At 48.9% G+C, this 27,940-nt stretch overlaps 3 protein-coding genes across 4 annotated transcripts; 2 read left to right on the top strand and 1 right to left on the bottom strand.

Moving 5' to 3' along the window:
* The first annotated feature begins 5,877 nt into the window (after positions 1-5,877).
* On the top strand, positions 5,878-10,396 carry gabrp (gamma-aminobutyric acid type A receptor subunit pi). Its single transcript, XM_035532317.1, has 10 exons — positions 5,878-5,977; positions 6,903-6,982; positions 7,088-7,200; positions 7,345-7,412; positions 7,539-7,756; positions 7,958-8,040; positions 8,184-8,321; positions 8,502-8,654; positions 8,902-9,095; positions 9,752-10,396. Exons 2-10 carry the CDS (start codon positions 6,930-6,932, stop codon positions 10,070-10,072), a joined length of 1,341 nt encoding a protein of 446 aa, XP_035388210.1. The 5' UTR covers positions 5,878-5,977; positions 6,903-6,929; the 3' UTR covers positions 10,073-10,396.
* A 973-nt stretch (positions 10,397-11,369) lies between these two features.
* Positions 11,370-12,971, top strand: pttg1 (PTTG1 regulator of sister chromatid separation, securin). Of its 2 annotated transcripts, none has more exons than XM_027025745.2 (6): positions 11,370-11,485; positions 11,983-12,079; positions 12,214-12,365; positions 12,439-12,511; positions 12,594-12,740; positions 12,830-12,971. In XM_027025745.2, exons 2-6 carry the CDS (start codon positions 11,992-11,994, stop codon positions 12,907-12,909), a joined length of 540 nt encoding a protein of 179 aa, XP_026881546.2. In that variant the 5' UTR covers positions 11,370-11,485; positions 11,983-11,991; the 3' UTR covers positions 12,910-12,971. The 2 variants fall into 2 exon arrangements, with proteins under 2 accessions (XP_026881546.2, XP_026881548.2); XM_027025747.2 differs by lacking the exon at positions 11,370-11,485 and adding an exon at positions 11,493-11,632.
* A 399-nt stretch (positions 12,972-13,370) lies between these two features.
* afap1l1a (actin filament associated protein 1-like 1a) lies at positions 13,371-26,068 on the bottom strand. Its single transcript, XM_035532191.1, is given in 20 exon segments — positions 13,371-14,283; positions 14,634-14,759; positions 14,858-15,033; positions 15,639-15,806; positions 16,222-16,300; positions 16,863-16,920; positions 17,024-17,169; positions 17,255-17,357; positions 17,359-17,467; positions 17,572-17,724; positions 18,143-18,212; positions 18,860-18,943; positions 19,150-19,329; positions 19,615-19,823; positions 20,112-20,210; positions 20,823-20,934; positions 21,496-21,581; positions 21,670-21,753; positions 21,885-22,010; positions 25,925-26,068. Coding segments are annotated over 20 exon segments (2,235 nt in total). The 5' UTR covers positions 25,965-26,068; the 3' UTR covers positions 13,371-14,256.
* Between the last annotated feature and the right edge of the window lie 1,872 nt (positions 26,069-27,940).

The raw sequence follows: 27,940 nt of genomic DNA, 5'->3' as shown, positions 1-27,940 counted from the left end.
ACCTCAAACTGGGTTTCAAAACTAATCTAAGTGTGTGAGAATTACAAACGCCTAGATGAAGAAAGAGAGAGAGAGAGAGAGAGAGAGAGAGAGTGAGTGAGAGAGAGTGAGAGAGAGAGAGAGAGAGAGAGAGAGAGAGTCCTATATTAATCCAGAGGAGAATATGAAGTGTCAGACAAACAGGAAGATTTCAGTTATTTTAACCTTGACTTCTGGTTGCTAGGTAACAGTCCGTTAATACAGTGATTTGGTTTGAAGACTTCCACCAACACACAAGGAGAAGGAAAACGTGATAATGCATTCGAAGATAAGGGTGAAAGACATGCTTGTATGTGCACCTGTGAGAGAAAGAAGAAACCCCAAGGTTTAGAAATAAACAAATAAACAGGAAAAAGGAAACAAAAAGCAATCCCCAAAATATCAAGAACTGTCTTTGAAAAGTTTTGCCACTATATTCACGCAAACTGTGATTCACACAAACTGTGATGGGAACACATTTCAACAAGACTGAAAGGAAATTGAAAGAACAGACAGACAATTCTAGAGACAATCCGAATAAATAAACATGAGATATGTTGGATTAAACAGAAAACAGTATTTATCCATTGTGCACTGGGATTTTTAAGAACACAAACAGAGATGCAACAAGAGAAATCTGCACTGGATGACACTTGCACATCAGACATAATCACATATTCTATGTAAGGTTTGAATTGATCTGTGCATTTTTTTTCTAGAAGGAAGAGACACGAAGACACCCTTTAAGAGGTCCGACCTGCCTTTTAATAAATAACAGCGCATGATTTAAGCAGCAATATCCACTTGCTCAGTGGTGTACTGAGCGCAGGCCTCTGCTCCTTCTTTTCTTAAATTCACATGCAATTCTTAACAACCTGTCTTCCTTCTGGAGCTTCACTGATGTTATTGTTTTCTGAAATAAACTCTCATACGTTTACACTCAAATATTTTGAGCATCTGCTGTGTGACAGAAGACTAAATGGAGGCTTCTAGGCAAGAATCATGAACCGGCAGCTAATACCCCAACAGCAACAACTCTTGACAGCATCTTTAAAGCAACTCATATCATTTCAGCAACTCCCAAAAGGATTCCTTTGCCTGTTACGTTTACATTTACACTTACATTAACAATGTCTGGCAGAGACCCTTGTCCAAAGCGACTTGCTCTACGCCATCAGATGAGCAAACCGGGTGAGTCTATCTGTTCCTGATGAATACAACATGACCTTCTTGTGTAGGGGCTTCCTACCCCAACATTCCATTTACTACCTTATACCTCTCTATCCTGTACCTCTGTGCCTGGAATGTGCCTGAGAAGACGTGAAGGGGACCTTGGGCTGAATTACAGGCTTGTTCAGGTCCATGTTCAACACCCACACAAAGGGTCCGGCGAAGGGGATAAGACTTGCCAGTTCATCCATGGGCTGAGGCTGCTCTTCCTTTGCCCCAGAACCCAGTAGCCACTGGAGCGTGCAGACGATGCCTCTGGGCATCACAGTAACCTCTTGCTCCATCATTGGGTGAGTTGATCCCCAGCGATGTCACACTTGTTGCCCTGGTTTCAAAACCCATGGCAGCTGGCTACATGTGTGTGAGACAAACATGTCTTCTGGCTCGGTGGTGACATACAAGTTGGAGGAGTTTGAATTAGCTGGTGGGTGGACTTGGAGATGACCGACACTGAGAGAATGTATTGATAAAATTAAAAAAGTTAAAGATAGATAAAAAACATGTTTAAGTCCCTGATTAAATTATAACAGCCTATATTTGATTATCTTGTTCACAGATCATTATCTATTTACTCTGTTTACTGTATCGTGCCTTCGACGAGCTTCACGTCATCGTAAGTATGAATCACCCTCTGAGTCTTAAATGTGAGAAACGTTTCTAGTCCTCATCTGAAGTGATGAAAACCTTTAGATGAGTAATAGAAATGCCTTCAAATGTACAAATTAACATACAGATCAAGTAACCTTGTTCACTGAAAGCTTTCACAGACAAAACAATTTTGACTTGTATCCTACGAAACTTTTAAAACTTGTCTTATTTTTTAAACTCTATCATTTTTTCCTGCTCTAGGCTTCTATGCCTACCCCTAAATGTGGATTCAATCATGGAGCTAAGAAGGAAAAAGCAAACATCTGTCACACCAGGGCTTCTCTGCTCTCTATACTCGACTAAGCAGAGAAGACCATGACCCTGCTTTCCCCAGAGAGACAGGATGTGGCTTTACAGCTCTAGAAATAAGTGTGTGGTTGCTGTTGGCTCTAAAGTCATTTTAGGGAAGTGTAGGTGGTTTTGCAGCTCTTATTAGTAACTAATGAATGTGTCATGGGTGCAGCGAGGGCAGTGGACATCGGCACTAGCCTCCGGCCCGCTGCTACATTATGCTGTCCCTGGATAACCCCAGCTGCCCAGCTGAGGTTCCCAAAGGCTCGAGCTCCAGGTCTAGCTTAACCATTGAAATAGCGAGCCATTTATAAAGTCCATTTTGGGCTAATCCCGCACTAATTCCCACTGCTGTGTCGTCCCGTTAGTTGACATGGAGACGAGGAATGCTTATGCACCTCTGATGAAAACACAGAGAGACGTCCTTTCTGACTGGGCAGGAGGGGCTGTGTGAGAGGAAGACTGACATGACGAGACACTCACCGTTCAGGGACGTGGCAGCTGCCATGCACGAGGACAAAGTGAGAAAGAATGAGAGGAAAAAGAATGTAAGGAATACAGGAAACAGAAAAATGGGGAATTTGAGAGGGGAAAAAAGAAGACAGAAAAAAAAAAACTGTAATCCATCTTTTTATGAGCCAGGCCAGTGCATATATATGAGTGCATCTGTGATCTTTCAGTAGCAGTCCACAAAATCAAAATGGTAAAAAAAAAAAAATGACATCATAATTTGCTGGAGGGCGGACCACACCACACCTCAGGAAATGCTGCATGTGTGAGGACATCTCAGTCCTGTTAGCGCATGTGTGGGCTGCGTTGACCTGCAGTAACACAGTTAGAGAACTGCCAGCTGCCATAAGCCAAGAGTAGAGAAAACACTGAGACAACGGGGCAGCCTTCTCTCAAACAGAAAAACAACACGACACACAGATAAGAGCAAGACGATTAGAATACGCCCAGCATCTGTCTGCAGGCCCGTGTGGAGCTGGGACTAGGGCTGTCGACAACGTCCCATGAGTCTCAGACTGATGCAGTGTGAGGCATGTTAAGGAGAAAACAATATTCGATCCTCATTTGAGCCCAGGACCTTAAATTCGATGCGATGGGATTCCAGCTTGATTGGATATATGGTTTGAAACTGTCCAACCTGCTGGGCGTGGTCACCAGGTACCACTCATGAACAGGTGTGTCAGCAAGTCTGACAGTGGAGCTGGAGGAGGTGAAGGCTGGGCTTGGTTGGGCTTGGAGAAACGCTCCGTGCAGGTCACACCTCATCCCTGCCCATCAAGACGTCCTTGTGTTTTCTCACAAAACCTCTCTGCCACTCAATCAGACTGCATCAATGACCACCTCTGTCTATGTTTTTTTAAAGTGCGGTTGCTTATCCTTTAAGGCAACTGTAGTTGCTGCAAACCCCAGTTCATAACATACGGCCAGAAGGCAGACATCCCTAAACGTTCTTAACTCTGTAGCGTATATGGTATCAACAGATGGCTACTGAGCTGTCAAAGGTCCTGCAGAAGTGTGTCTTACCTGTTTTCGCTGTTACTGAGCTAATTACAGGGTTCTGATCGCTCTGCAGGGCTGTGGCAGTTCCCCTGCCCACCATGGGCAGCTACAGCCATAAACTAGCAATAAACTGACAAACGGCTGACCCAGAGGGGTCAGGGAGTACTGACGTTAGACAGTCATAAAGGCCATAAAGAGTTGGACAGGTGGCGTTCCTCAACAGACACGACTCACAGAGGCCTCCGGGCTGGCCCAAGGCTGCTGGAGGTGTCCAAATAGCGTATGGGGAAAGCATTTGGCACGATGCTGCGTGTCCTGAGACACAGCAGTTATACTCGGTGCTCTGTCAGAGACCTGAGGTGTGCTTTCTTCTGAGGAATCCTGAAGAGCGGGAGGCACAGAAAGGGCAGCTGAACAGGACTTGGAGGGAGATGGAGAGGAGCTCCACGATGAGGACAGAAAGGAGAGAAACATCTGGAAACATCTAGAAAGATGGAATCACCGTGCTTCAGAGCTCCAGGGCCAAGGTTTCTGGTCTGGGACGACAACGTCAATATGTGTAAGAAGAAAAGGAAAATAATAGTGAATAGTGCTATCTGTCCACCTCTGGTTTATTACTCTGTCCATCCTAAGGCTGTACACTAAATATCTACAAACTTACAAAGAATGCAATGTATTGTGAATAAAATTTTAAAAAACCCTGATTCAATTTATAGTGTTTGGTTCAAATCTGACCAGTTTAGCAGAAGTACAAACACTGTAGCCACAGAGTGAGACTGTAACTAAATCTCACTCGCTAAGCAGATGCAATCGGGTCTTTGCAACAGTGTGAGTGCAATACGTGTTGATCTTGTCTGTGACTGCAACTATTCCCTGAAAAACCTCGTCCCAAAGACGCGGAGGTGGGACGGTACCACAGAAACATGCCACGGATGTTTGTGGTCTCCTCGCAAATCAGTGCACCGCCCTGCCCAGCCAAGTACGAGGAATGATACCATAACAGCTCCTCACACGACGGTGCTGCAAACCACCACAAAGACCTGCTTTCAAGGAGCACGATTATGCAGGAAGACTACAGTGAGTGGTGTGTGGCCTGTTACTGCAATACATAAAGAAAAAAAAAATCTTAAATCATTAAGAAAAATCTACAGTTACTGTGTTTGGAACATAAAGCCACACAAACATTGTAAGTGGACACCAAGGAAAAATATAAAAGAAAAAATGTAACATATGAGTACTTTAGTTATTGTCTACCACCCAAATAATAAGGAGTGAACACGTGGTCAAGGAGAAGTGGGTAAGGAGCTCTGTGGAGCATGACTATATCAGAAACCAGAAAGTCACTGAACAAATGTGGAATGTATCAATATACATTTTTCATTATGGGATTAATACAGAATTATTTCAAGATTATTTAGCATTTACGTAATCTTATGAATTTAAATTATTAGACCACGTTAGCAGCTGTTATGTCTTTTAGGAAACAAATGCTTGAAGGAAGTAAACATACCCGCCGATGCAGTAAGATCTGCTTGTTATAAACAACATTAATTTAGTAAAAAAAATATAGATAAACGGGCTGAATAATGCAATCATTTAAAAACGATATCATAATCAGGAATATAACTGACTGAGATATACCTGCTGCCTACATAAGACGTTTCTATTTTTTAAGATAATATTTTATGTTGCGTGGCGAAGTAGAAATGAGGGTAAAGTTTACAAATTCATCAAGAAGACAGGTGATGAGTCAATATAGCTACGAGATTTCCATTAGAGCGTGTGTGTCCATTAAAGGGAGAGTAGACTTGTGCAGCATCACGCCACTTGTATCGGGATGTGTTTCTCCTCATACATGTTCCCATGATAGCGAAAGATGGAGGCAGTGAATAAGAAGCTAAGAGACCAGGGCAAACCCAACAGCACCAAGGCATTCAAACCGCCAGTGTCCCTGAGTTATTAGGGGCACAGGCAGCGGTGAGGATGTCCTGCTGGAGGGCTGAGGATGCTGTTGCATACCTCTGAGACAAAAAACAAACGTGTGAGAGAGAGAGAGAGAGAGAGAAAGAGGTGGGGTGTGAGGAGGCAGAGCGGGAATTTTTCTAGAAGCTGTGAGGGAAAGGAAAGACCTGGACCGAGGCAAGGGGGAACCTGACAGAACAAACCAGGATACAGAGGGACAAACTGCTCGTCGAGGACCAGGAGGACACACTTGTCTGAAGGCCCATCGCCGCGGTAACCCTGGGAAACGGGGCAGAGGCTGCAAGAGTGAGGAGCAGAGGTAAGGTCAAAGCAGCACTCCCATCCCAGCTCCCGCTTCCGCACAGGGAGACATGCCGTGGGCGCAAAGGAAGACAAGGAGGATGGAAGGATGCGGAAAAAAAAAGAACAAGAGTTGGGCACTATGGGAAGCACAAGAAGAAATCTCAAAACAGCAGGGAAAAAAGATAACTCACTACCTCCTGAGAGGAAGACTGGTCACAGGGGTGATATCAGATAAGAGATTCTTTTCAAACACGTAATAAAGATGACCAGGTCTGATTTGAAAAGCTTTTCTCCTTAACTTACTGATTGACAAATCAGCAAAATAATAGTTAAGTGATTGAAATGATTCCCGATAGATTCTGTGATTCCCGGCACACATAATGTGTTTTCTGAGATCCTGCTCTCATCTCCTGGGAGCTGAAGGAGCCGTAACGCTGGCTTCACGAGCGGGCTTGGAATCGGGAAGCTCAGACTGACGGTAAATGCCACGAGCAGGCGCAGGCACGAGGCACTACCGTGAATCACGAGCGGCGCAAGCAAGACATGGGTGTGTGATCGTAACCGGTCTGAAGTAATTGGAGAGTCACCAAGAGGGAGAGATGCTGCCATCACACTGCTATAAAAGCCACTGAGGAGAAGAGAAAAAGACAAGTGCTGTAAAATGGCTTTCTTCACAACAGAGATGTAATCTGTAACAGATCTAATCTGTAACAGAGATGTAGTCTGTAACAGAGATGTAATCTCTGACATAGATGTAATTTGTAACAGATCTAATCTGTAACAGAGATGTAATCTCCAACAGAGTAATCTGCACTGGCGCGCTACAGTGAGCGCAGCTCAGGCTGGTGTGGTGCTGCCACCGTGTGGTGAGAGTTCAGAATGCACAATAGCCGGCAATAGCACGCCTGCGCCAGGGCGCTAACGGCGGGTCTTGTCTTTAGACAGGCGCTGTCCGACACCATCCAACGATGCTGATTCCCCTTCTCATCTGCTTGAGTCCCTTTGTGACTCATGCCAACTGGTGAGTGAACATATTAATGTAGATGCTCATTTAGAAACACTAGACCATCACATATAATTCATCTCTCTCTCTCTCTCTCTCTCTCTCTCTCTCTCTGTCTCTCAGTGAGTTGGGCTTTCATGGGATTGACTTAGAAAAATGGAATACGTCCCAGCTGCAGCCCACCATCCAGAAACTGATGAAGGGCTATAACTGCTATCTCAGACCCAACTTCAACGGTTTGTACATAGTCAAGCTCTCCGACACGTGTAACACCTCCAGTATTTGACAAACTGTGAGAGTGCTACAAAACACGTACCACTATCAGGGCTTAGTCACTAAGTGTTGTTCAGAATCCGTAACCTAACCTCCGTGTTCCACAGAAGGCCCCGTGGAAATTGGAATGAGTCTGGATGTTGCAAGCAGTGATGCCATCTCTGAGATCAATACGGTAAATAACATTATCACTTTTTTCCTCACAAGATTAAAACACGCAATCTGAGAAATGTATGGCATCCATAAATAACCGTGCATGGAATAAAGGTACCTGGTCTATAGCCACAAATATCTTCTCTAGGACTGCACAGCCACTATATTCCTGAGACAGCGCTGGCAAGGTTCCCGTTTGATATTCCCCGGCAATGAAAGCTCGAGTCTGGATGGACGCCTGGTTTCCCTGCTGTGGATCCCTGACACGTTCATTCCTGACTCCAAGCGCTCGTTCCTGCACGATGTCACCGTGGACAACAGACTCATCCGGATTTTTAGCAACGGGACCGTGCTCTACGCTCTCCGGTGAGGCCCGACTTACTCCTGCAAAGAGCCTTCGAAAAGGGTCAGAGCAAATAACAGTGCAGCCAAAGTGTGCTGAAGGGTTTCTAGACAATGGTATCCAGACAGCGTATCTATACAAGGGTATCTACAGCTTGAGCCTACAGCTTGTACAAACACAGATTGAAAGCCCCATGAAACTTCTTTACCACCATCTCTACACAGCATTACAGCCACTATTGCCTGCAACATGGAACTTACCAAGTACCCGACGGACAGACAGCCGTGTACCCTGCAGCTGGAGTGCTGTAAGTGGAAGGATACACTTCCTAGTGTACAACAGGGCTGCCATTTATGTTCTTTATTTTGACTGTTTGGACTAAAACTGTGCTGTATGAACGCGTGATCTATGAACACGTGATCTGTGTGTGTTGCGTGTGTGGGAGCTCAGGGGGCTATAATCTCCAGGACGTGGTATTTTCCTGGACTCCAGGGAATGACTCAGTGAAGGGTCTTGGCACACTCCGTCTGGCACAGTACAGCGTGGAGAGCTACTACACCTCGGTGTCTGAGGCAGTGCATGAGACAGGTACTACACAAACATTTTCATCTGCAGTTTCACACTTAAAGACTTCTTCTTTTTTATTAGCATCTTTAATACTCTTTAACGCGCACATAAAGGGTAAAGCGTATCAGCAGTTTCCCCCCAGATGGGCGGGGCGGGTGTCCCGTGAGCCTCGGCCGATGCCGCTCGTTCGTTCCCGCGCAGGGCACTACCCGAAGCTGGTGCTGTACTTCTTTCTGCAGAGGAACATCCTCTTCTTCATCCTGGAGACCTACGTGCCCTACATCCTGCTGGTGGTCTTGTCCTGGGTGTCCTTCTGGATCAGCCAGTCTTCGGTTCCTGCTCGCACGTGCATCGGTCAGTCACAGACGTCGGCTGGGGGGTCTGGTGGGTCTCGTGAGGGTCTTGAGTCAGTATCTCTCCTTCACCTGTCCTTTCTTTATTAAGCCAACATATGCCTGACCGTGAGGATAAAAACCCTCCATGAACTCCGGTGCCATCATCCCTTCAAACCACTCGCGACAGAAAGCGCAGCCGCGAAGCACGACCCAGTCAATGGTGCCAAGCTCCTCACCCTGCTTGCTCTGATCTGTGCGTTCGACAGGAGTGACTACTGTTCTGACAATGACCACACTCATGATGGGTGCCAGGACCTCGCTGCCCAATGCCAACTGCTTCATCAAGGCCATAGACGTCTACCTCGGCATCTGTTTGACCTTCATCTTTGGCGCGCTGCTGGAATACGCCTGTGCTCACTTGTACACCATGCAGCACCAAACCATCGTGGATGTACAAAGAGTAAGTAGCCTGTGTGCAGCCCCCTAAATACCAAAATCATACTGTAATGTGCTAAAAAATATATAGTGAAATATATTCAAATAAACAAATAAAGTGCTGACATAAACCATAGATGATAAGAAATAAAACCTTAACGTATGTACAGCCTATATGCACATTTCAGGGACACACAACATGACACCCCAGCCCACACAGTGGAAGTTAGAGACGGGTCTGTTTGACACAGAGGAGGAGGTGTCCAGCAGTAGTGTCTGGCACAGGAACAGACATTAACTGTGTGGTTCCCTGGGGACAGTTTGGGCCAGAGTTTGGGCCACAGGAATACTTTTAGAACCTTCCTGAACTGCCGTGAAGAGTTCAGAGTGTTCTGGCGCCAAGAGCTCCTACCTGATACTAGACATTTGTCAATACAGAAGATTTTATATATTTTAATATGTTAGTGGGTTGGCTGAATTTTCTAATTGTTTGCTGATATATTTGGAGAAGTACTGTGTTTGTTGTGTAAATAGGACCTCCAGTTACTCCATGGAATCTTCTGGAACTTGTTACTAGCTGTAGAGAATCCATATATGGCAAATACTCATGTATTTCCCTGTATATTATAGGTTTTTTAAAAACATATTACTAAAATCTAAATATCATTCGATTGGTTTTAGGAACTGCTGAAGGAGTTTAATGAGTCAAACGGCAACTGCTCCATCCAGCTCGTACTCTCTGCCACACCTGACAAGGGCCCGCCTCAAGACACCCAGGAAGAGGCACCTGACCAATCCGTGCAGAGCAAAGGAGAGCAGCCAATGGGGAAGCAGACCAGCAATGGCTGTGGCCTGTCCTCGGTCAAACGCGCGTCGCGCAAAGCAGTGTCTGTGATGAGCGTGGAAAATCCCCACAACATCGACAGGCACGCGCGCACCTTCTTCCCAGTGATGTTCCTCTTGGTCAACATCTTTTACTGGCTGTATTACCTCTTCATTTAACAGGATGAGCACGCGTGGCTCGTCTCCGCAGCAGTAACGACGGCTCTAACAAAGGAACCACCGGCTGGAAGGGCTGGATATTCTAATAAAGGCGTTAGGCTCAAAGCACACAGTAATGCTTATCTGGACCCAGTAACTCGCAGTAATGGTCCCATGAACTCACACAAAGGCTGCAGGAGCCTCAGCGTGCTGCTGGTTTCATCATAAATTAACAATCCATGTGAATCTCACTGTGTCAGATATTACAAAGTAGGGTGACAGAAACCTGATTGTTATTACCCTAGAAATGTCATGTGTATTTAGTTATTTACCTGCAAACATTTATTAAAGTGATTATAGTGAAAGAAATGTAAAAATAATAAATAAAGTGCACCTCATATGAAATGAATCAAATTGCTTTGTAGTCCTCAAATTAACCAGTATATTCTGTGTACACTGGGTCCCCACATGGAGGTAGCCATGTTTAAAATAGATTTAGTACACACTTTCTGAAACACCCAGGCCCGTAGGTGTCAGTATAGTGACTATTTCATAACGTGAAGGAAAATCACTGGAAAAATGACTTAGTTTTAAAGCTCACCAGACCAATGCCATTCTTGGAGATCCAGCTGTGTCCTGATTACCTGCATAGAGGAGAGTCCTACTTAGAGAAGAATTCATGACATGTTCAAGATAGGATGCTTGTCGCCTCGGTGGTCAATGAGAGTAGATTGCTGCCATCGGGGGACAGAGCCATGAAGCCATTCACTTTACCTGCTGCACCCCATGCCAGCTGACAGGGCTTGCAGGATTCAAACAAATGCGCAACATTAAATGTGAGCTTCCCATGTGAACTTCCCATATGAGCTTACACACATTCCCACACACTAAATATGCTTATGGCCTCTCTGATGCATTAACTACACTTTGTGGGTACATGTTTGTTGGTGGGATCCAAGCTGTGGAGAGCAACTGCAGCGCCTCGATCTCATGACATCAGAACTGCTTATGGACATGACAAAAAAGTAAAAAGTATATGGGAAGTTTTTTCTTGCACAGCTGGTGAAGGGCCTCTGTCCGAAACATTTCTAGAAACCTCTCTACATCTTTTACTGCAGTCCGCAGTTACCTGGAATTTTCTTCTGTCCTTCATCAGCTGTGCATATATATATATATAGTCGTTTTTATTTAAATCACGTTAACGAACCTCGCGTCCGCACACTGATGTGTCTTCCACGCCTGCGGTAAGAGCAGGCCTGACCACACAGTGGCAGTATGACCACAACGACCAAGTGTACAGAATCACCGAAGAAGAACTAGGGCCCGAGCACCAGCCAATCAGGAGGCAGGTTACCATTTAAAACCGGGAACCTTAAAAACCATAACAAACGTTTTTTGCGACGACAGACCAGCGTGAGCTCGAGTAAAGTCACAGTAAGCGAACGGTTAAATGATTCCTTTTATTGCAATACCTGACATAAAATTGCTTCGTGCGATTAACCTCTTCAAACAAGCAGCCTGGCTAAGCTAGCTCGTTAGCTAACTAACCGCTAGCTCCTGTAGAGGTTGGACGGCTTCAGTGTACGTACATGGCTGACATCTGCAATAAATAACACTAACTTTACATAGCCAGCTCCTTTAAAACACTAACTACACGACCAGCTCCTTTTAAATGAGCTGCAGTCGTATGAGCAGGGCGGTGCGGCGTTAGCTTAGCTACACCATAACTGAGCTCTACACGGCTGTTCGATATTAATCACGCAAGTCTTAGAGTAAACCTATGCTGGCCCCGCCGGTTATGTAGTTAATGGATAAATGGCATTTATTTCTTTATTAAATTGGCAGATCAGGTCATGTCTTTCGCTCGTACGTTTACACCTGATGGGCGTTAGCTGTCACTAGCGTTTTGTAAATGTCTTTGGTGGCAATAGTGAGACGTGATGGATGTCCTGATTCACCTGGACCAGGAGAATGGAGCTCTCACCGCTCCGGCCAGCAGATCTCGCCAGAGACTCCAGTCCGCGCCCGGTACGCTCACCTGGCCCCGCTGGCTTTTGTACACACGTTTACCTAGCTGTAGCTCCTAAAGTGTGTGTGTGTGTGTGTGTGTGTGTGCTCACTTCAGCCACGTTTGTGAACTAAGCGTTACTCCCTTTTTACAGAGCCGTGTCTGAAAACGCCGCTGGCGGTAAAGACGCGTCTTGGAGCTCCCGCACAGTCGGCCCGCAAAGCTCTGGGAACAGTAAACAAAGCTGTAGCCACCCCGGCAGCGGCACACAAATCTGAAGTGCGGCGGAAACCCCTTGAAGCCCAGGTAGCTACTGAAATATTGCGGTATTAACTTCTTTCCCTCTCTAGATTATTAATGTTGTTGTTGTTGTTTGTAGTGTAAAGTACCCCCTCAGCCTGCTCGTGAGGACTATCCAGAGATTGAGACGTGCTTCCCTTACAACCCAAGTGGTAGGCCTTTTCAGAATGTTTTAACGTGCCTGGTAAGTCCTTGGCCTGAGATTCAATGTTTGGCTTCATGGATCATCCTCAGATTTTGAATCGTACAGCGTACCGGAGGAGGTCTGTCTGAGCCGCTTCTCGTTAGCTGGTTTGGGAAGATTGCAGTGGTCTCTAGCATTGCCTGAAGAGGATATGATTGTTCCAGAATTGCCACCATCTCCTCTTAAACTTCCTTCAGGTATCTTATTCACGTGCCCAACCCTTGTCTAGATGAGTTTAGTGGGCTTGGTGAAAAGGATACTTGATGCTTTCTCTCTGCTTGTACAGAGGACTGCAGAGATGACCGGGAAGCATTCCTGGAAACGATCAAGGAGCTGACTGTGGACTTGCCTCCTGAGTGGGACTAAGGCTCAGTGTCTCTCATTGTCTTGATATTTTCTTTTTAAATAAAAGTTCTGTTGGGTTTTAATGTCCTGTTCTGTCCCTTTATTAATTTAGTTCAGCAATTTTCAGAGCCCACCATGCTGCCCCTAACTTGGCAGCTGAGATGCAGCAAACATTTCAGTACCACTACTGAATACATGCTACAGGTGGTCTACCTTCACCAGACTAGAACTAAGCACCCTCAGCTGGGCACTGAGGATGGCTTGTGCACTAACCTCACTTTTAAGAAAAACTGCTATCTGCCCTAGCAATGAAAACCCAGCTGGTTGAAGGCTGTGTAGCTAGTACCTGTGTCCTGAACTGCCTAAGCCTGTGGCACAGGTGCAGGCTCGGGGCACAGGCTCTTGAGTGGTGCTTGGTGGAGAAATGATCACTTCTTATAGAACTGTCCGTACACTCAGTAATGAAGCTGCCCTTTAAACCATACATTTATTACAAATGTTTAATTCATCTTTGTCAAAAGACAATAAAGTGCAAGTGTTGCTCACATTAAAATGCCAGTCTTTGTGATACAGATGGGGCAGGGGGTGAATAGGTGCAAAACAATAAGGACTCATCATGGGATAATTTAAAGGAATACTGTTACAGCTCAGGAGGAGAGCATGAAATTGTCAGAAGGTACAAATATTAATAGCACCACTTTTGTTAAAGGTTAGATTGGTGGACAGTGTTTTAAGGTAGTAAAAGGTGTCAGGTATTAGAACATTTACAAAACAGCAGTAACAATCCCTGCAGAGGGTCACCATTTCAAAGTGGTTGAGTACAAAACCAACTGGCTCATGTTCCTGCTTACCTCTGCATACACAACTTTCTTCTCCCTGCTTTCTGAAAACCTCCCTTGTCCTGCTAATCCAGGAATCACACTACACTTGCACAAGGCGCTCACTAACTCCTGCTGCACTTTTTTTCTTCTGAACTGGTCTTATAGGACCCACAGCAGAGGGCACAACGTCACTGTGCGTTAGAGGAAATTCCACCCTAAAGCACAAATGGATTTGACTCCGATATTAGGCGAAGCAAGTTTGGTTAGGTGCATGTACCACACATTTCCTAACAAGATGACATGACGGGAAAGTTCTGTTGTCATCTAGTCTATTTGGTTTGATTGGCTAGAAGAAAAGGACTTTGTTTTATTTCAGAGACTCTCTATCTCCTCACATGTATAGCTGATTTCTCTGCTATAATGCAGACCAAGATGAGCAGTACGACACACACTATAACGAAGCCGCATTTTCCTCCTTAGGGATGTCCTCTTGTTCACTTTAACACAGGGACACGGTCCAAGATGTCTTGCCAACCACCACTTGCTCTTAGGTTCCCCTCTTAGACTCCCATTCCTGTAACAGAAGGGGCAGCCAGCATGTAAGTCTCCCGGCAGAGCCAGAAGGACCCTCTGCTGGCCAGGCACAAACACTGTGGGAGGAACTGGTGGAGAAGCAGATGTCTTGGCCAATGAACAGATTCTAGCACACTGCCAATTTATTTTCAGCAGAAAATTATACTGTAAACTGTTTTCTGATAGGATGAGTCCAAAGTAACTGATGGGACCCATTAAAACCTCACTGGCAGTTTATATTTAATGCTGACATGCAGAACATTGTGCCTCTTGCATTATTTGATTGCTTGTTCCACATGATCAGTAATGCTGTGAGTGATTGCTTTAGTCTGGGTCTGTGCACAGTTTTACCTTGGCTTTCTGCATGACGTTTCCCTTTGCGGATGTGTAGATAGAGGAGGGTCGCTTGCGCATTTCGGAAGCACAGTTTACAGGCAGGAAGGATTCAATGTACTGTGCCTCAGGCTGCCGAGTCTTCTGCAAAAGAAATGACGCAACGTGCCATCATCAGTTTCACACAATCACTCCTCAGAGCGGTGCAAGGGTTGGGCCTTCCTCGGAGAGCCACGCTTTACCTTGCTCAAGGGCGTGGTCTGTGCAGGTGCTCCCAGGACCCCCCCAGCCAGGGACTTCTTCAGGTTCTCCTTAACCTGTGTGAGCCTCAGCTCCAGGTCGACGCGCTGGCCCTCCTTCAGATGGCAACTCTCCTCCAGATGGGCCACGTGCTCCTCCAGAGCCCGCTGCTGTTTGTCTGAACAGACAAATGCCATGAACCTTCACTAACCCCACGTTGTGTCCATGAACCTTCACTAACCCCACGGCGTCAGCATTAACGTCGCTAACCCCACACCATCAGCATTAACATCGTTAACCCCATGCCATCAGCATTAACGCCACTAACCCCAGGCTGTCATAAGGCTTGCAGAAGCGACTGCACCACAGCAGTAAACGTTTTATTGCCTCTGTGGGCTCTTTTCAGTCTTGAGTACTTAATGAAATATTGTAGAACTTTTTAGGCCTGACTGCTGTCAAGAGAAAGAGACCCTCAGAGATTCACGGTCAGCATCAGCTGTCCAACACGTGTTCTCTGGACTGCAATGGCTGTTTCACAAGTGTTCTCTAGAGGGCGCCAAAGCTAGCCAGCAGAGATGAAGATTCAGGCAGCAGAAGAAATATTCAGAAGTTATTGAAAAGATCCGATGAGTGTAGACCACGGGAAGCAACATGATGCTTTTAAAAACAGACATTATGACAAAAAACAGAACGTGTGCGTCAACAAAAACGACCTTGTACAAATCTCCGCTACTGCGGAGTTCCTGAGTCGCGTAGCGGTGAGGCCGCTGTAGCCTGTCTGACCTGTTGCCCCCTTCAGCTTGGCCTTTGCCTCTCGTTTGTCCTTGCGCAGCGAGACCAGGGCGTTCCTGATGCTGTCCCGCTCCTGTTCCAGCTCCTCCTTCTCCCTCAGGTACCGCCTGGCATCCTCCTCGGCTCGCGTCTTCCCGTACCTCCCATACTGGTTCGCGCCTAGGAGGGCAGAAGGGATCAAGGGTCAGACGCAACGAGGCTTCGGGAAGGTGTCGGCGCTCTCGGCACCTCTGCCAGGCCCGGAGGGGAGGGGCGGCGTAAAGGGAGCTGTAGATCAAATTTAAAAGGCTTATAAAGGTCGGGTTGCCTGGCCGGACGGGGGAGGCCTTTGAAGTGGCATTGCGGGAACTCTCCCCGACTGCTTTAAACGCGGGAGAGATTCCTGTTACGCTTCTCCAGGTCCTCAGAACTTTTCTCCCTGTATTACTGCATTTCACTATAAAGAACTCTTGACCCACAGAAGATAACGGATATAGAGTATGATTTGGTGGAGAAAATGGCAACACGTCAGAAAGAAGTTTTTATGTGTGTGTGTGTGTTTCTGAACAGCATGCAGGCAGCAGGCGTGACTCACTTGGGCCGTGGCGTTTGAGGGTGATCGGGGGCTTGTTCCTGCTCTTATCCTGCTGTTCCCCTAGCTTCTCACCTTCCTGCTGTGCAGGGAGACACAGAAAGAGAAACACGTCTTCCCGAGGAACAGACGACCACGTCGACTGTGTCGCGGGCATGTAGCGACGCGTCGGGTAACGAGCAGTGTCTGATGGAGCTGGAGGGGTCAGCAGGGGGGGGTCAAGAAGCCGCTCGGGGGGGGCGGAGGTTTGCCCCCTCTGGGGAGAGAGCCATCACACACTGCTCTCTCTCTGGAGACCCAGCCGAGTGCATGCACTGGCACCCCGAGAGCACAGAGATGTTCTACTGGTCCACACTTCCGCATGCGAACCGGAAATGCGGCATCGTGTGTTTGATCTGGGCCGGTGAGCAGGGCTGTGATGATCTTGGACCGCTGCAGAGAGGGTAGACAGCTTAATTCTTCATCGCTCGACACGCACACTTCAAAGGGGAACCTCTGTTTTGGAGAATTAGGAGCAACATCAGACCCAAGTAGGAGATGAACCTTTCTGACTGGGGGGCTGACCTGGGGTCTCGGAACGGGAGTCTGAGCACGGTGTGTGTGTGTGTGTTCACTTGAATGGATGGGGGACAACACCTACTTACCCGTGTTTCCTCACAAGGGACCTCGTCGTATGTCCTGGACTCTGTGGAGGTCGCCCATCTGAACAGGAAAGAGAAATTAAACGTCGAGAGAGAGAGACAGAGGCGAGCTGCATTTGAGGCTGTGTCTCGCCACGTCCCGCGCCTTTCTGTTGCACACTCACAGGAAAGAGTGTCGGGCAGCCGTACGGATGTTGGCGATGGTCTCTACGTCCACGTAGTCGTAGTGCAGGGACTCTGGGTCAGCAGAACACCCGGTCTCTGCCAACAGAACCCCCAGCCACCGGCCCATCTCCTCAGAACCGCGGGCCTGACAAACACCCCCCACCCGCAACGCTTAATGAGCAGCTGAAATAACAGAATTGCCCGACTGTGCACGTGGGAAGCCTCTGCACCTCCAAGACGGCAACCTCGCTGCTCCCTCGCAGTATCCTTAGAGCAAAGGGGTGCTTGGAGCCGAAGCCTGGCAGGACATCGCAGCCCTGCAGGGCTATGGGGGGCGTGGCACCTCCGCGGATCACCCTGCTCCTGGTGCAGGTGGAGGGAGCCACAGCTCACTCGACACCAGCGCTCCTTCCAGCACTGGTTCACCAGAATGCTCAGATAACCTGCCACACACACACACACACACCTTGAAGTTCAAGCAGTGTGGAAGCTTAAGAGGGTATGAGCTCTGGACTGAAGACGGGGAGACGGGAACAAGCTCCCTCACCACAGCCAGGGTTCTCCTCAGGTGATGTCCATCGGGGGTCTCCTGGGAGAGGGGGCTTTCTTCTGGAGAAACTGATTATTCGGGTAATCTTACGCCCTGCTGCTCTGCTCATGGTGCCAGTCAGCTCTGACAGAGCACCGCGCTTAACTTTACCTACACACACACACACACACACACACACACACACACAGCTTGAGCATACATAGCCACTGTAGTTGAGTACACAGGCTGAAATTATTACTGTGAGCCATTGGGTCTCTCACTCTCGACACTGAAGGTCACTAGATCACTAGAAAGTGCTCATGTCACTGCACAGGAATTTAGTCCTGCTGTTTCACTGGGCATTCAGTGAGGACACACACAAACACACACACACACACACACACACACACACAAACACACACATACCCTTCTCAAACCGTTTCCAGTGTTTGGGACTGTGCAAGGCCTGTCATTATGTGGTATAGAAGCCTTTTAACAGCATTATGTGAGCATGAATCCATCATTCCTTAGAGAAGCTACACAAGACGGTAACGAGCAGTGGAAAAGGTGAGAAGAGAAAGCATCTCACCCACGTCTCGGCAACACTCGCCGCTGGGCACGGTGTCCGAGTCTGACGCGGGTTTCTCAGCAGACAGTCTCTGAGGGATGGAAAGCCATTACAGACAAATATATTACATATCCTTAAATCCAAAGGGTAGTTCATGTTGTGTGGACTCGGGTTGAATGAGTTAGAAAGGGGAAGAAAACGCAAGTCTCGGCGCTCTGGTGCCAAGGCAGCTTGGTTAGCGCGGAGGCAGTGGGGTTAGTGCGGAGGCAGCCACACCACACACACCATAACAGACATCATTCTCTCTGGAACAACTGTTCTTTCCTACTCTTCACACGTTATTTACAGCTGCCCAACAACAATTTTCTGCTTTTAGTGTGAAAGCCCTTAATCAGAGCAGATGGTGAGTGAGCTCAGAGCAGTTAGCCTCCCTGCCACTCCGTCGGCCTGTTTGCACACAGAGACATAATTAAACCACGAGAGGCAGAGAGAAACTCTCCCGTGCTCCTGAGGTCAGTAGATGCTACACATTTGCTATCAGCATCGTGAGTAGATTCTGCAGAAAGGGATTCATTTGTTTATTAGCATGGTGGTTTCTGTGAGATCACTTTGGATAACTAATGGATTGTAAAAACATTACTAAGTCATAAGGGCCTCCCAGTGTATGTCGTGTGACGTTATCCAGGAACGTGGATGAAATGTTCAGGAGACGCAGGAAATGTGACCAACCCACTGTACCTTGTCCAACTCGGTCCTTCTGGGCGTCATGGGAGATGTTGAACTGTTCAGGCCATTCCCCAGACTGCTGATTTCACGCACCACCTAGAAACACAAAGAAGAACTCCCACATCAGCTGCCCCCAGCACGTGCACAGTCAGCGACCTTACAGGGTGCCTCTGGAGGAACCCTTCTCTTGTGCAATATTGTCTCTGGCTTATGCTCAGAAACCATCTACAACGCCGTGCGTGTGTGTGTGTGCCTGACCTGAGAAGCCCCGGCTAAAGCGTGGGGAGAAGAACGTGTTTTACCCGCAGCCATTTCTCCGCCTGCTCCTTGCTCTGTACAGCCAGCACGAGGGCCTCCCCGCCTGGCAGGGAGAAGCGAAGCTCGTGCTTCTTCTTACGCCCGTCCTTGGGAACGTAGATGACGTTGCACAGGCTGAGTGGCAGATCCATGTAGGGGGACTGGTCCTTGGAGCTTTTGTAGCACTGAAATGGGAGCAAGCAACCCCACAGGCTCATACCCATAATTCCCCACAGGTTCATACACAGCTGGACACACCAAAAAGTACCACATGGCCACTGCTCTAGGGCCACCTAGGAACGCTCAGCTTTGGTCATCATGTGCACACTTGTGTAGTCCCAAGTAGCTCCTAACGCATTTCAGTCTCTGCTATTCCCGACTACTTCAGACACAGCTTCATTTGATTTTTACATATTTAACTGTCTGCCAAGGAGACGCGACACACCCGAGCAAAGCTGATCGTGACTCACCTGCAGCCGGTTCTCCCGGATCACAGTGAGCTGTTTGGCCCACTGGCCAAAACGCTTCTTCCTCAGCAGGAAGGCGCAGATGCGGCAGTCCCTCACTGGGGCCATGGAGTTCTCCTCCGATGGCCACTGGTGGGTTAGACGCTGCCTCTTCTCCTCCTCTTCCTCGTCGTAAGACTCGTAGGAGCTGCTCAGAGCGTCCGAATCGTTATCTGAGCATCAGAGGGATACCATCAAGTCATACAGTACTGAACACTTCAGCACTCAATAAACCACCGAAAGGAGGCCCTTAAACACATTTCTACATTTACGGCATTTATCTGACACTTTATCCATAGCGACTTAAATCATGACTTGAGTACAATTTGAGCAATTGAAGGTTAAGGGTCTTGCTCAGGGGCCCAAAAGTGGCATCCTCGCCATGGTGGGACTTGAACCGGCAACCTTCTGGTTACCAGTCCAGTACCTTCACCACTAAGATGGTCTAGTTGTACACTAACAGGAGTTTTTGCGGTGACTGTTCGTGCAGGTAGTGGGGTAGTTCTGCTCTGTGTCTTCATAGTATCCATCCTCAATGGAGTTAGGGGGGCTGGAGCTACCTAGAAAGGTTAAAAAAGGTCAGAGGGTAGAGGTCACATTCCAAACAGCAGTCACATTCCTCTGTTAAAAAAAAGACAAAAACTCACAAGGTTCTCACACACACCACACCACACACACACACACACACCACACACACACACACACACAATAAAACCGCTGCCTTGCATAGTTTGTCACCCCAACGCACCTCCGCTCATCCCTTATCGGTTTAATGACCACAGGACCATTGCTGACTGTTGTTCTGGTATGAATGTGTCACGCACTGGGAGTTTCACTGCCAGGCTGAACAGAGGTCCACTACCCCCCCCCCCAAAATCCCACTAACAGCGGTCAGCTGGCCGTTGGCACGGAGCTAAAAGTTTAGCTGAACGCCAACTGTACCTGATAACAGATGGGCTATACATGTACAACGTGTTTCTTATAAAATCTTTAACAAAGCAAGTTGTGAGTACGTATTGGCTCACGAATACTTACAGGACGGCTACTCTGATCTTGCATTAGACGTCATTCTGTAGATACAGAACATATGGATTGCGGGCAAACGGAAACGCCCCGCTACTTCTCGGGGGGGGGGGGGGGGGGAGGGGGGGGGGGGGGGGGGTATAACCCACCTCGACTGGTGATGTACTCTGGCAGAGTGCCAGGGCTGAGGGGTAAAGCCTCTTCGTAGTAGTCCTCCGGCGGAGGCGTGTTGGGCAGAGGGGGAGGCGTGTGCGCTCGTCTCTGGGCAAACAAACAGAGAGGCGTCAGATCACCTGAGTGGCCCCAAATCTGCTCGCCCACACAAATGCTCACCACTTGGCAAACCAGCACTATAGCAACGATATATGACCCCTGGAGCACATCAGAGTGAGAACCCGCACGCTCGCCTAAAGAGTGCAACGAAATGTCGGCATCCTCCGGCCATGAGCATTGTTTTAATAAAGACAAGCAATCAATAATAGACACGCACCCCTACAGGGAAACACACGCACACTGGGTGTACGCGGGAAAACTTGGGAGAGTGTTTGCCTTCATTAAGCGCTCATGGATCTTTAGGGAATCGGTCAGATGGCTGATTGGAAAGTGTCACGGTACGGTGACGGATTTGAGAATAGTGCGCTGGCCCCGGGTCTGCCGTGCAGCTGGAGAGGATCTCCAGTGGTTAGATATTAATTTTCCAGCCCTGCCTCACCCTGACCCAGCACATGAGGCCTTGTGTTCCCCCTCAAACACAATCAGCGCCTCAGGGACTAGGCTTCAAAATGGAAGAAACCAAATATTTCTGAGTAGGCCGTTCCTTACGGGTTTGGAGGGAGTTGCTCGGTCCGTTTGGTTCAGCTCTTTATTCTGCTCCTCTGCTTCCACTTTCAAGTCACCAAGGTCGCAGTCTGGAAGAGACGTGGAAAAGCTTGAAACACGCGACCTTGTGCGTGGCAGTGGGGCGTGTTGAGAGAAACACGTCAACACCGGTCTCACCAAACTTCTCAAAGAGGGACTCCACAAAGCTGGTGCCGTTTCTGTAGACAGAGGTGTTCATGTACATGTAGTCGGTTCCAGGAACTGCAGAGGAAGGGAGAAACACAGACAAACTAAACATGTGCCAGTGAGCAAAAACTGGTAACGCAGTTCTCGCTTTTATTATTATTATTATTATTATTATTATTATTACTACTCATGGTTATGTGACCCACCTGTGGGCTGGAACTGTGCAAGCAGGTTCTTCACGGCACTCTTCTTCTCTTCGGTGGCAGAGCTCAAGGTCTCGTGATCCAGCAGCTTGAGCAGAACGGTCAGCTCAGTCACCAAGAGCTCCATCGCTGAGGGTTAAAGTTCAAGGTCAAAGGTCATTGGACAATACAACGCGTCCACATCCGTCACAACAGCAGCTCAATCAGATTGTCCACAAGTGCCCGGCGATCATAGCATGACAAGACAAATAAACACACCTGTGAACATGAAGAATATGAATAGTCTGGATTTAACGACTATTTTAAGGTGAAGGGTTCTCTGTAACATTATATTCTGAAGAGCGGCTTCGGTCTTGCCAGGGAAGAGTCCGAGTTCTAGGCTGGGAAGATGACAGCAGGTCAGCAGGCTTACAAACTGGAACGGGTTTGGACTCCAGTACCTCCCTGAGAGGTGGGCCAGAGTTCTCATCCAGTTCTCTGCATGGACTGGATCTGGCTTGCTGGGATAGCTGAAACGCTCCAACTTGGGAACTAAGACATGCCCTCTAACCTGTGGCACACAGCCTGCAGTTTGGAACGGAGATCCCAGCTTTCAAACCCAGCAGACCAACACCTAGACGCCTCTCAATCTCGGACCTTTGCACCGTGGTATTCCCCCCCCACACCGTCCTCAACGTCAGTCCTCCAAGTACTCCTCAGATCTGGCTCTCAGGACCCCTCAGTCCTTGGGCCGAGTAGCTCAGTTACCATGGCTACCAGGAGAGAAGGGTACAGGTGCTGTTTCCCACAAGCTGCACGGTCATCACGTCTAAGCCGTAGCAAGATATCCACAAGTACTAACGCAGGACCTGTGCATGAACTTGCATGGTAAGCGAACTGACAGGACAAAAAACCCATGTATGCACCTCAAGCTCAGACAAACCCACCAACCCGGTTCGTGAGGGACTCTGAACAAAGTGGAATAATAAATCAGATTTTCATCAACATCCTTGAGGGGTGAGCGCACCCCCGGCTTTCTCGGGGGAAAATAAACGCGCTCGGCAAACACCTTGCGACTCAGTGGACGTGAGCTCATCCCCAACAGCACAATCTCAGCTCTCTCGCTCGCTCTCTCACTCGCTCTCTGGGAGAGAAGGGAATGGAATGGTGGAGCAGCGTTGAAGGAAAGGCCGATCATCTGCGTCCATCACGCAGCTGGACAGCTTGGCTCAGACGCGAGCAAGACCCCGGCCAACACGTCCACCTCAGGGGCCACCTGGGGGGCTCACAGCGATAAACAGGCAATGGGTCAAGACGCAAATCGATTTCATATGCCAGCTCCGTGGAAAAGGTACTCGCTCAGAGATGGGGGGGGGGTGAGAGTGACAAGAGTCAGATTCTAAAGTGCAAATTCTGAATCGTTCCACGTTTTCAATCCAAAACAATCCCCGCTTTGAAAACACTGGTCAGACACACCAAGAGACCACCTTAATAGCAATGATTTGTACCTGATGGTAAAAGAGCACAGAGGATGAGAGCTCTCAAGGACACACTTCAGAGTCAGCCCAGCCGAGCCCAACACCCCCCAACACCCAGAGAGTCGTGAGTGTAACGCAGCCATGCAGGCATCCATACAGGACACAACCCCTTGAGTCAACATCGACTTCTCCAAGGGAGAGGTGAAAGGGTTGTGGTAGCACACACACACACACACACACACACACACACACACACACACACACACACAGTTGCTTGCACACACCCATATGCTTGGAAATTATTTATCAAAACATGTAGGTCAGTGGATCTGGAATGAGATCTAGATCCGCTTGATTTTTCAGTGCAAATGCCACAAAGCAGAACCCCCTTTGTTTGGTGCTGACTCACGACAAACATACATCATTTCCTCATGTCATGCCCTTCTGCTGTCTCCAGGGCAGACTCCCACCTGAGTGTGTACCTCTTGCACAAGTCTGAATGTTTAAACTTCTCTATTCAGGCTTGTTGACACAAGCCCCTGCCATCTCACACACACACACACACACACACACACACACACACACACACACACACGCGCACGCGCGCGTGCGCGTGCACACACGCACGCACCCCTTACCAACCTACCCTGATGATGGCTGAGAAGAAGATACATATGCAACAGTATCTGGGAGTGGGTAAAGTGTTGGCAGCTTCTCTGGGAATGCTCTCTGGGAATGCCCTCTGGAAAACCGCAAGCTGGAAATCTCAATCGTCCTACACGCAGCTTCAGGAGAGCTACGTTCATGCTGGTATAGGAGAGAAGGCATGGCGGGATGCATTAGCCACGGATACTTTAGCGTGAAACCTAGTGTGAACGCTATAATATAGCCAGAGATATCCTGTAATTGGGAATCCATCCTAGACATCTGTCTGTAACAGAGACCAGAGAGCGTCTTCTGGCTTCTGAGGATAGGTAACGACTTACAATGCAACACTATAATCACACAAGCGCCCATTTGAACTTCCAAGTGTATCAAATACAGGCAGAGAGATTGGAAACGCAACATTCTCCAGATGTCAGGGCTTTTTAGTTAATCTGTTTTTTTTTGTTTTTTTTTAAGTGGCACAATTGTTGAGTAAGGTCTAGGATCAGCAAAGCCAGGATACACAGTGCGTTAGAGCTCCTTAATGAAAAGGCCTCCTCGGGGAGAGCTCCAAGCAGCTTAGAGAAACACCGGTGTGGTGAAGCACGTACGATTCCCACAGCGGCGCGATCCCACTAGAAGCGATCAAAGGCGGCGAGCACTTCTTTATCTGCAGCTGCACCTGTGGAGGGTCACTTGTGGAGCCAAGCACAACATGGGTCTGGAGGAACACTCCCAGAACCTGCCCACGTGCTCCAGAACACGGCGCTGCGAACCGAAACCCGACACCAGCGCTCCCAGGCGCATCCAGCCAACCTGCTGACGACAGGGGTGTTTGTTGTTCTCTTTCGGCTTGAGCCTGTCCAAAGTGTCTCCCTCCCTCCCTCCCTCCCTCTCTCCCTCCCTCTCTCTCTCTCTCTCTCTCTCCCCCTCACTCCCTCTCACAGACTTTCTACCTCACTTTACATGAACTGTGCCAGCAGAAATGCAGCGTGCTGGATGTTTAAGCAGGACTGAGGAATCAGAGACTGGTGTCTGCAGCTGTGTTTCTGGGAGGAGAAAAAGAGGAAGTTTCTGCTCAGCTGAATCGCTTCTTCAGGACTCGACAGGGCTCACCGGCGAGCCCAGCCCAGTCCAGCCCAGTCCAGCCCAATCCAGCCCAGTCCAACCCAGTAACAGCCCAGTAACAGCCCAGTAACAGCCCAGTAACAGCCCAGTAACAGCTCAGTCTAGCCCAGTCCAGCCCAGTAACAGCTCAGTCTAGCCCAGTCCAGCCCAGTAACAGCTCAGTCTAGCCCAGTCTAGCCCAGTAACAGCTCAGTCCAGCCCAGTAACAGCCCAGTCCAGCCCAGTAACAGCCCAGTCTAGCCCAGTAACAGCTCAGTCCAGCCCAGTAACAGCCCAGTAACAGCTCAGTCCAGCCCAGTAACAGCTCAGTCCAGCCCAGTAACAGCTCAGTCCAGCCCAGTCTAGCTCAGTCCAGCCCAGTCTAGCTCAGTAACAGCTCAGTCCAGCCCAGTAACAGCCCAGTAACAGCTCAGTCCAGCCCAGTAACAGCTCAGTCCAGCCCAGTAACAGCTCAGTCTAGCCCAGTAACAGCCCAGTCCAGCCCAGTCTAGCTCAGTCCAGCCCAGCCACTTTCCTCTCCTCACCTCCAGCTCCACTCAAACACCTCCACGCTGCCAAAAGCAGGACGGGAAACATGAGAGGGCAATTCGCTCAGCCGTGAGAACCAAGATACCAAAACCCTCCCCTTACACCCAGCCGTGAAGGACTAGCGCTCGCTGAAGCAGGTGTGGCTCGCGCTTTATGAGAAAGGAGTTAAAACAGGTCTTCAACGAAGCCATCAAATGTGTTTAAACACACGTGCTGCTCTGTCTTGTACTACACCAGTGCCATGGAGGTGAATAACGAAATGAGAATGAGGAACAATCCACCTACCAGCAACAGCTGCAGAAGAGGCAATCGGTCCCACCACCATCTCCCACCAGACTGAAGAAAGTGATACAAGCTCCCACAAAGGCCCCGTAACTGTGTCAGAGACAGAGGGGCTGTGAACCGGGGCTGAGTCAGACAACCAGTGACTTAGTTTAACTGTCTTTCTATCACCTTTAATTCTCAATCCCTCCCCCCCTCCTGCTCTCTCTCCAAGTTGGTCAATCTCTCTCTCTCTCCCCCTCCCTCCCTCCCCTGCTCATTCTCTCTCGTCTCTCTCTCCCTCCCTCCCTCCCCTGCTCATTCTCTCTCGTCTCTCTCTCCCTCCCTCCCTCCCTCCCCTGCTCATTCTCTCTCTCCCTCCCTCCCTCCCTCCCCTGCTCATTCTCCCTCTCTCCCTCTCTCCCTCCCTCCCTCCCCTGCTCATTCTCCCTCTCTCCCTCTCTCTCTCCCTCCCTCCCTCCCTCCCCTGCTCATTCTCCCTCTCTCCCTCTCTCTCTCTCCCTCCCTCCCTCCCTCCCCTGCTCATTCTCCCTCTCTCCCTCCCTCTCTCCCTCCCCTGCTCTTTCTCCCTCTCTCACTCACTCTCTCTCTCTCTCTCTCTCTCTCTCTCTCTCTCTCTCTCTCTCTCTCTCTGAGGTAACTGAGGATAGCTTTGCAACAGGGGAATTTACCCTCCCTTTCTGCTCCAAGGTAGAACTGGGGGAGGGTGTTAACAGTGCGTGCGTGTGTGTGTGAGAGACTAGGAGAACCACCCAATCCCAGTCTTCAGTCCTAAGCCCCACCTAGCCCCACCGGGACAGCCCCTGTGTACACACTCCCCACACCCCCCAATGCCTGACTTGTCCATCAGCCCAGGCAGGCCTGGAGTATACTTCCACTAGCGCTTCCTCTCCGACTGCCCTTGGCACCGGCACTTCTGTCCACCACAGCACGTGGGAGGCAGCTTCGAGCTTTATTTGAAAGCCTTGTGTGATAAGAACTGCTCAGATGTCTCATTTACGTTGTGCTGCTCTGCTCCGCGTACAGTCGGCGCCACAGTGACGAGCTCTAGTGATGAAGATAAGTGACACCCAAGGCAGTCCTTCTCCTGGGCTCCGGCAAGCGGTGGTGGGAGCCTTCGCTTCTGTTCCCCGCGTGTGCCGCGTGCAGAGGCGACGCTCCGCGGCGTGTCCATGCTGCTCCAGCCCAAAGACACAAACGCCTGAGCCTGCCATGCAGGTCTGGACACGTCAACACACTTGCGTGTGTGCGTGCATGTGACCACACTCGTGCGCAGACACACTCGCTCTCTCGTGCGTGCCCTTGCCGGTGTGCTTGGATAAACTTTCTTTATCAGCAGGTCCATCTTGCTGCCTCTGAAAGCATGAAAGCACTTCTGTGTCTTTTCCTGAAGGCGTGTTAAGATCTGTCCGGATACTGGGAAAGGTGACACACGGCAAGATGAGCCATACGCTAGACATGCAGAGATGGTAGCTGAGACCTCACCTCGCACAACACTGAACAACAGGAGTCTAACTGCAGACTATTTACTGGAATGACCACAGGTACCAAACTTGTAACATATTTACTAGGACAAGTTTCAAATATAATTTGACGCTTATTCTTTTTTTGAACATGATAAGGGAGGCCGCTGCTAAATTCACTAACTGAGTCTTGGAAATGCCGGCAAAGACTTTAACGATGATTTAAAGTTCCGGCCTGCTGTAAAGAAGACCACAGCTCACTCTTCCGATGTCAGCATACGAAGGGTTACTGAACTCTGCAGCCTGCTCGAGCTGACACACAGTGAACAGGGCTGCAATGGTTTAGCCACAGATCTCTCCGACACATGATCTCTTCAGGAGGTACCCGTCAGGATGCGTGCGCCCACGGCACCACGAGCGTCCCGGCGAGAACAAGCCAAGCCTGCTGGGACCGTGTGGACGAACCGCGCCCGGAGTGACTGGGCCCGGCGCTGCGGCCCAGCAGCCCAGCAGCTGTGCACCATCCCTGATAAACGCCACGGATCCGACCGGAGGA

This window comes from Electrophorus electricus, chromosome 12 (genome assembly GCF_013358815.1).
Source record: "Electrophorus electricus isolate fEleEle1 chromosome 12, fEleEle1.pri, whole genome shotgun sequence".
Taxonomy (NCBI): domain Eukaryota; kingdom Metazoa; phylum Chordata; class Actinopteri; order Gymnotiformes; family Gymnotidae; genus Electrophorus; species Electrophorus electricus.
The sequence above is the reverse complement of the archived record's forward strand: the minus strand, read 5'-3'. Positions and strand labels throughout refer to the sequence as shown.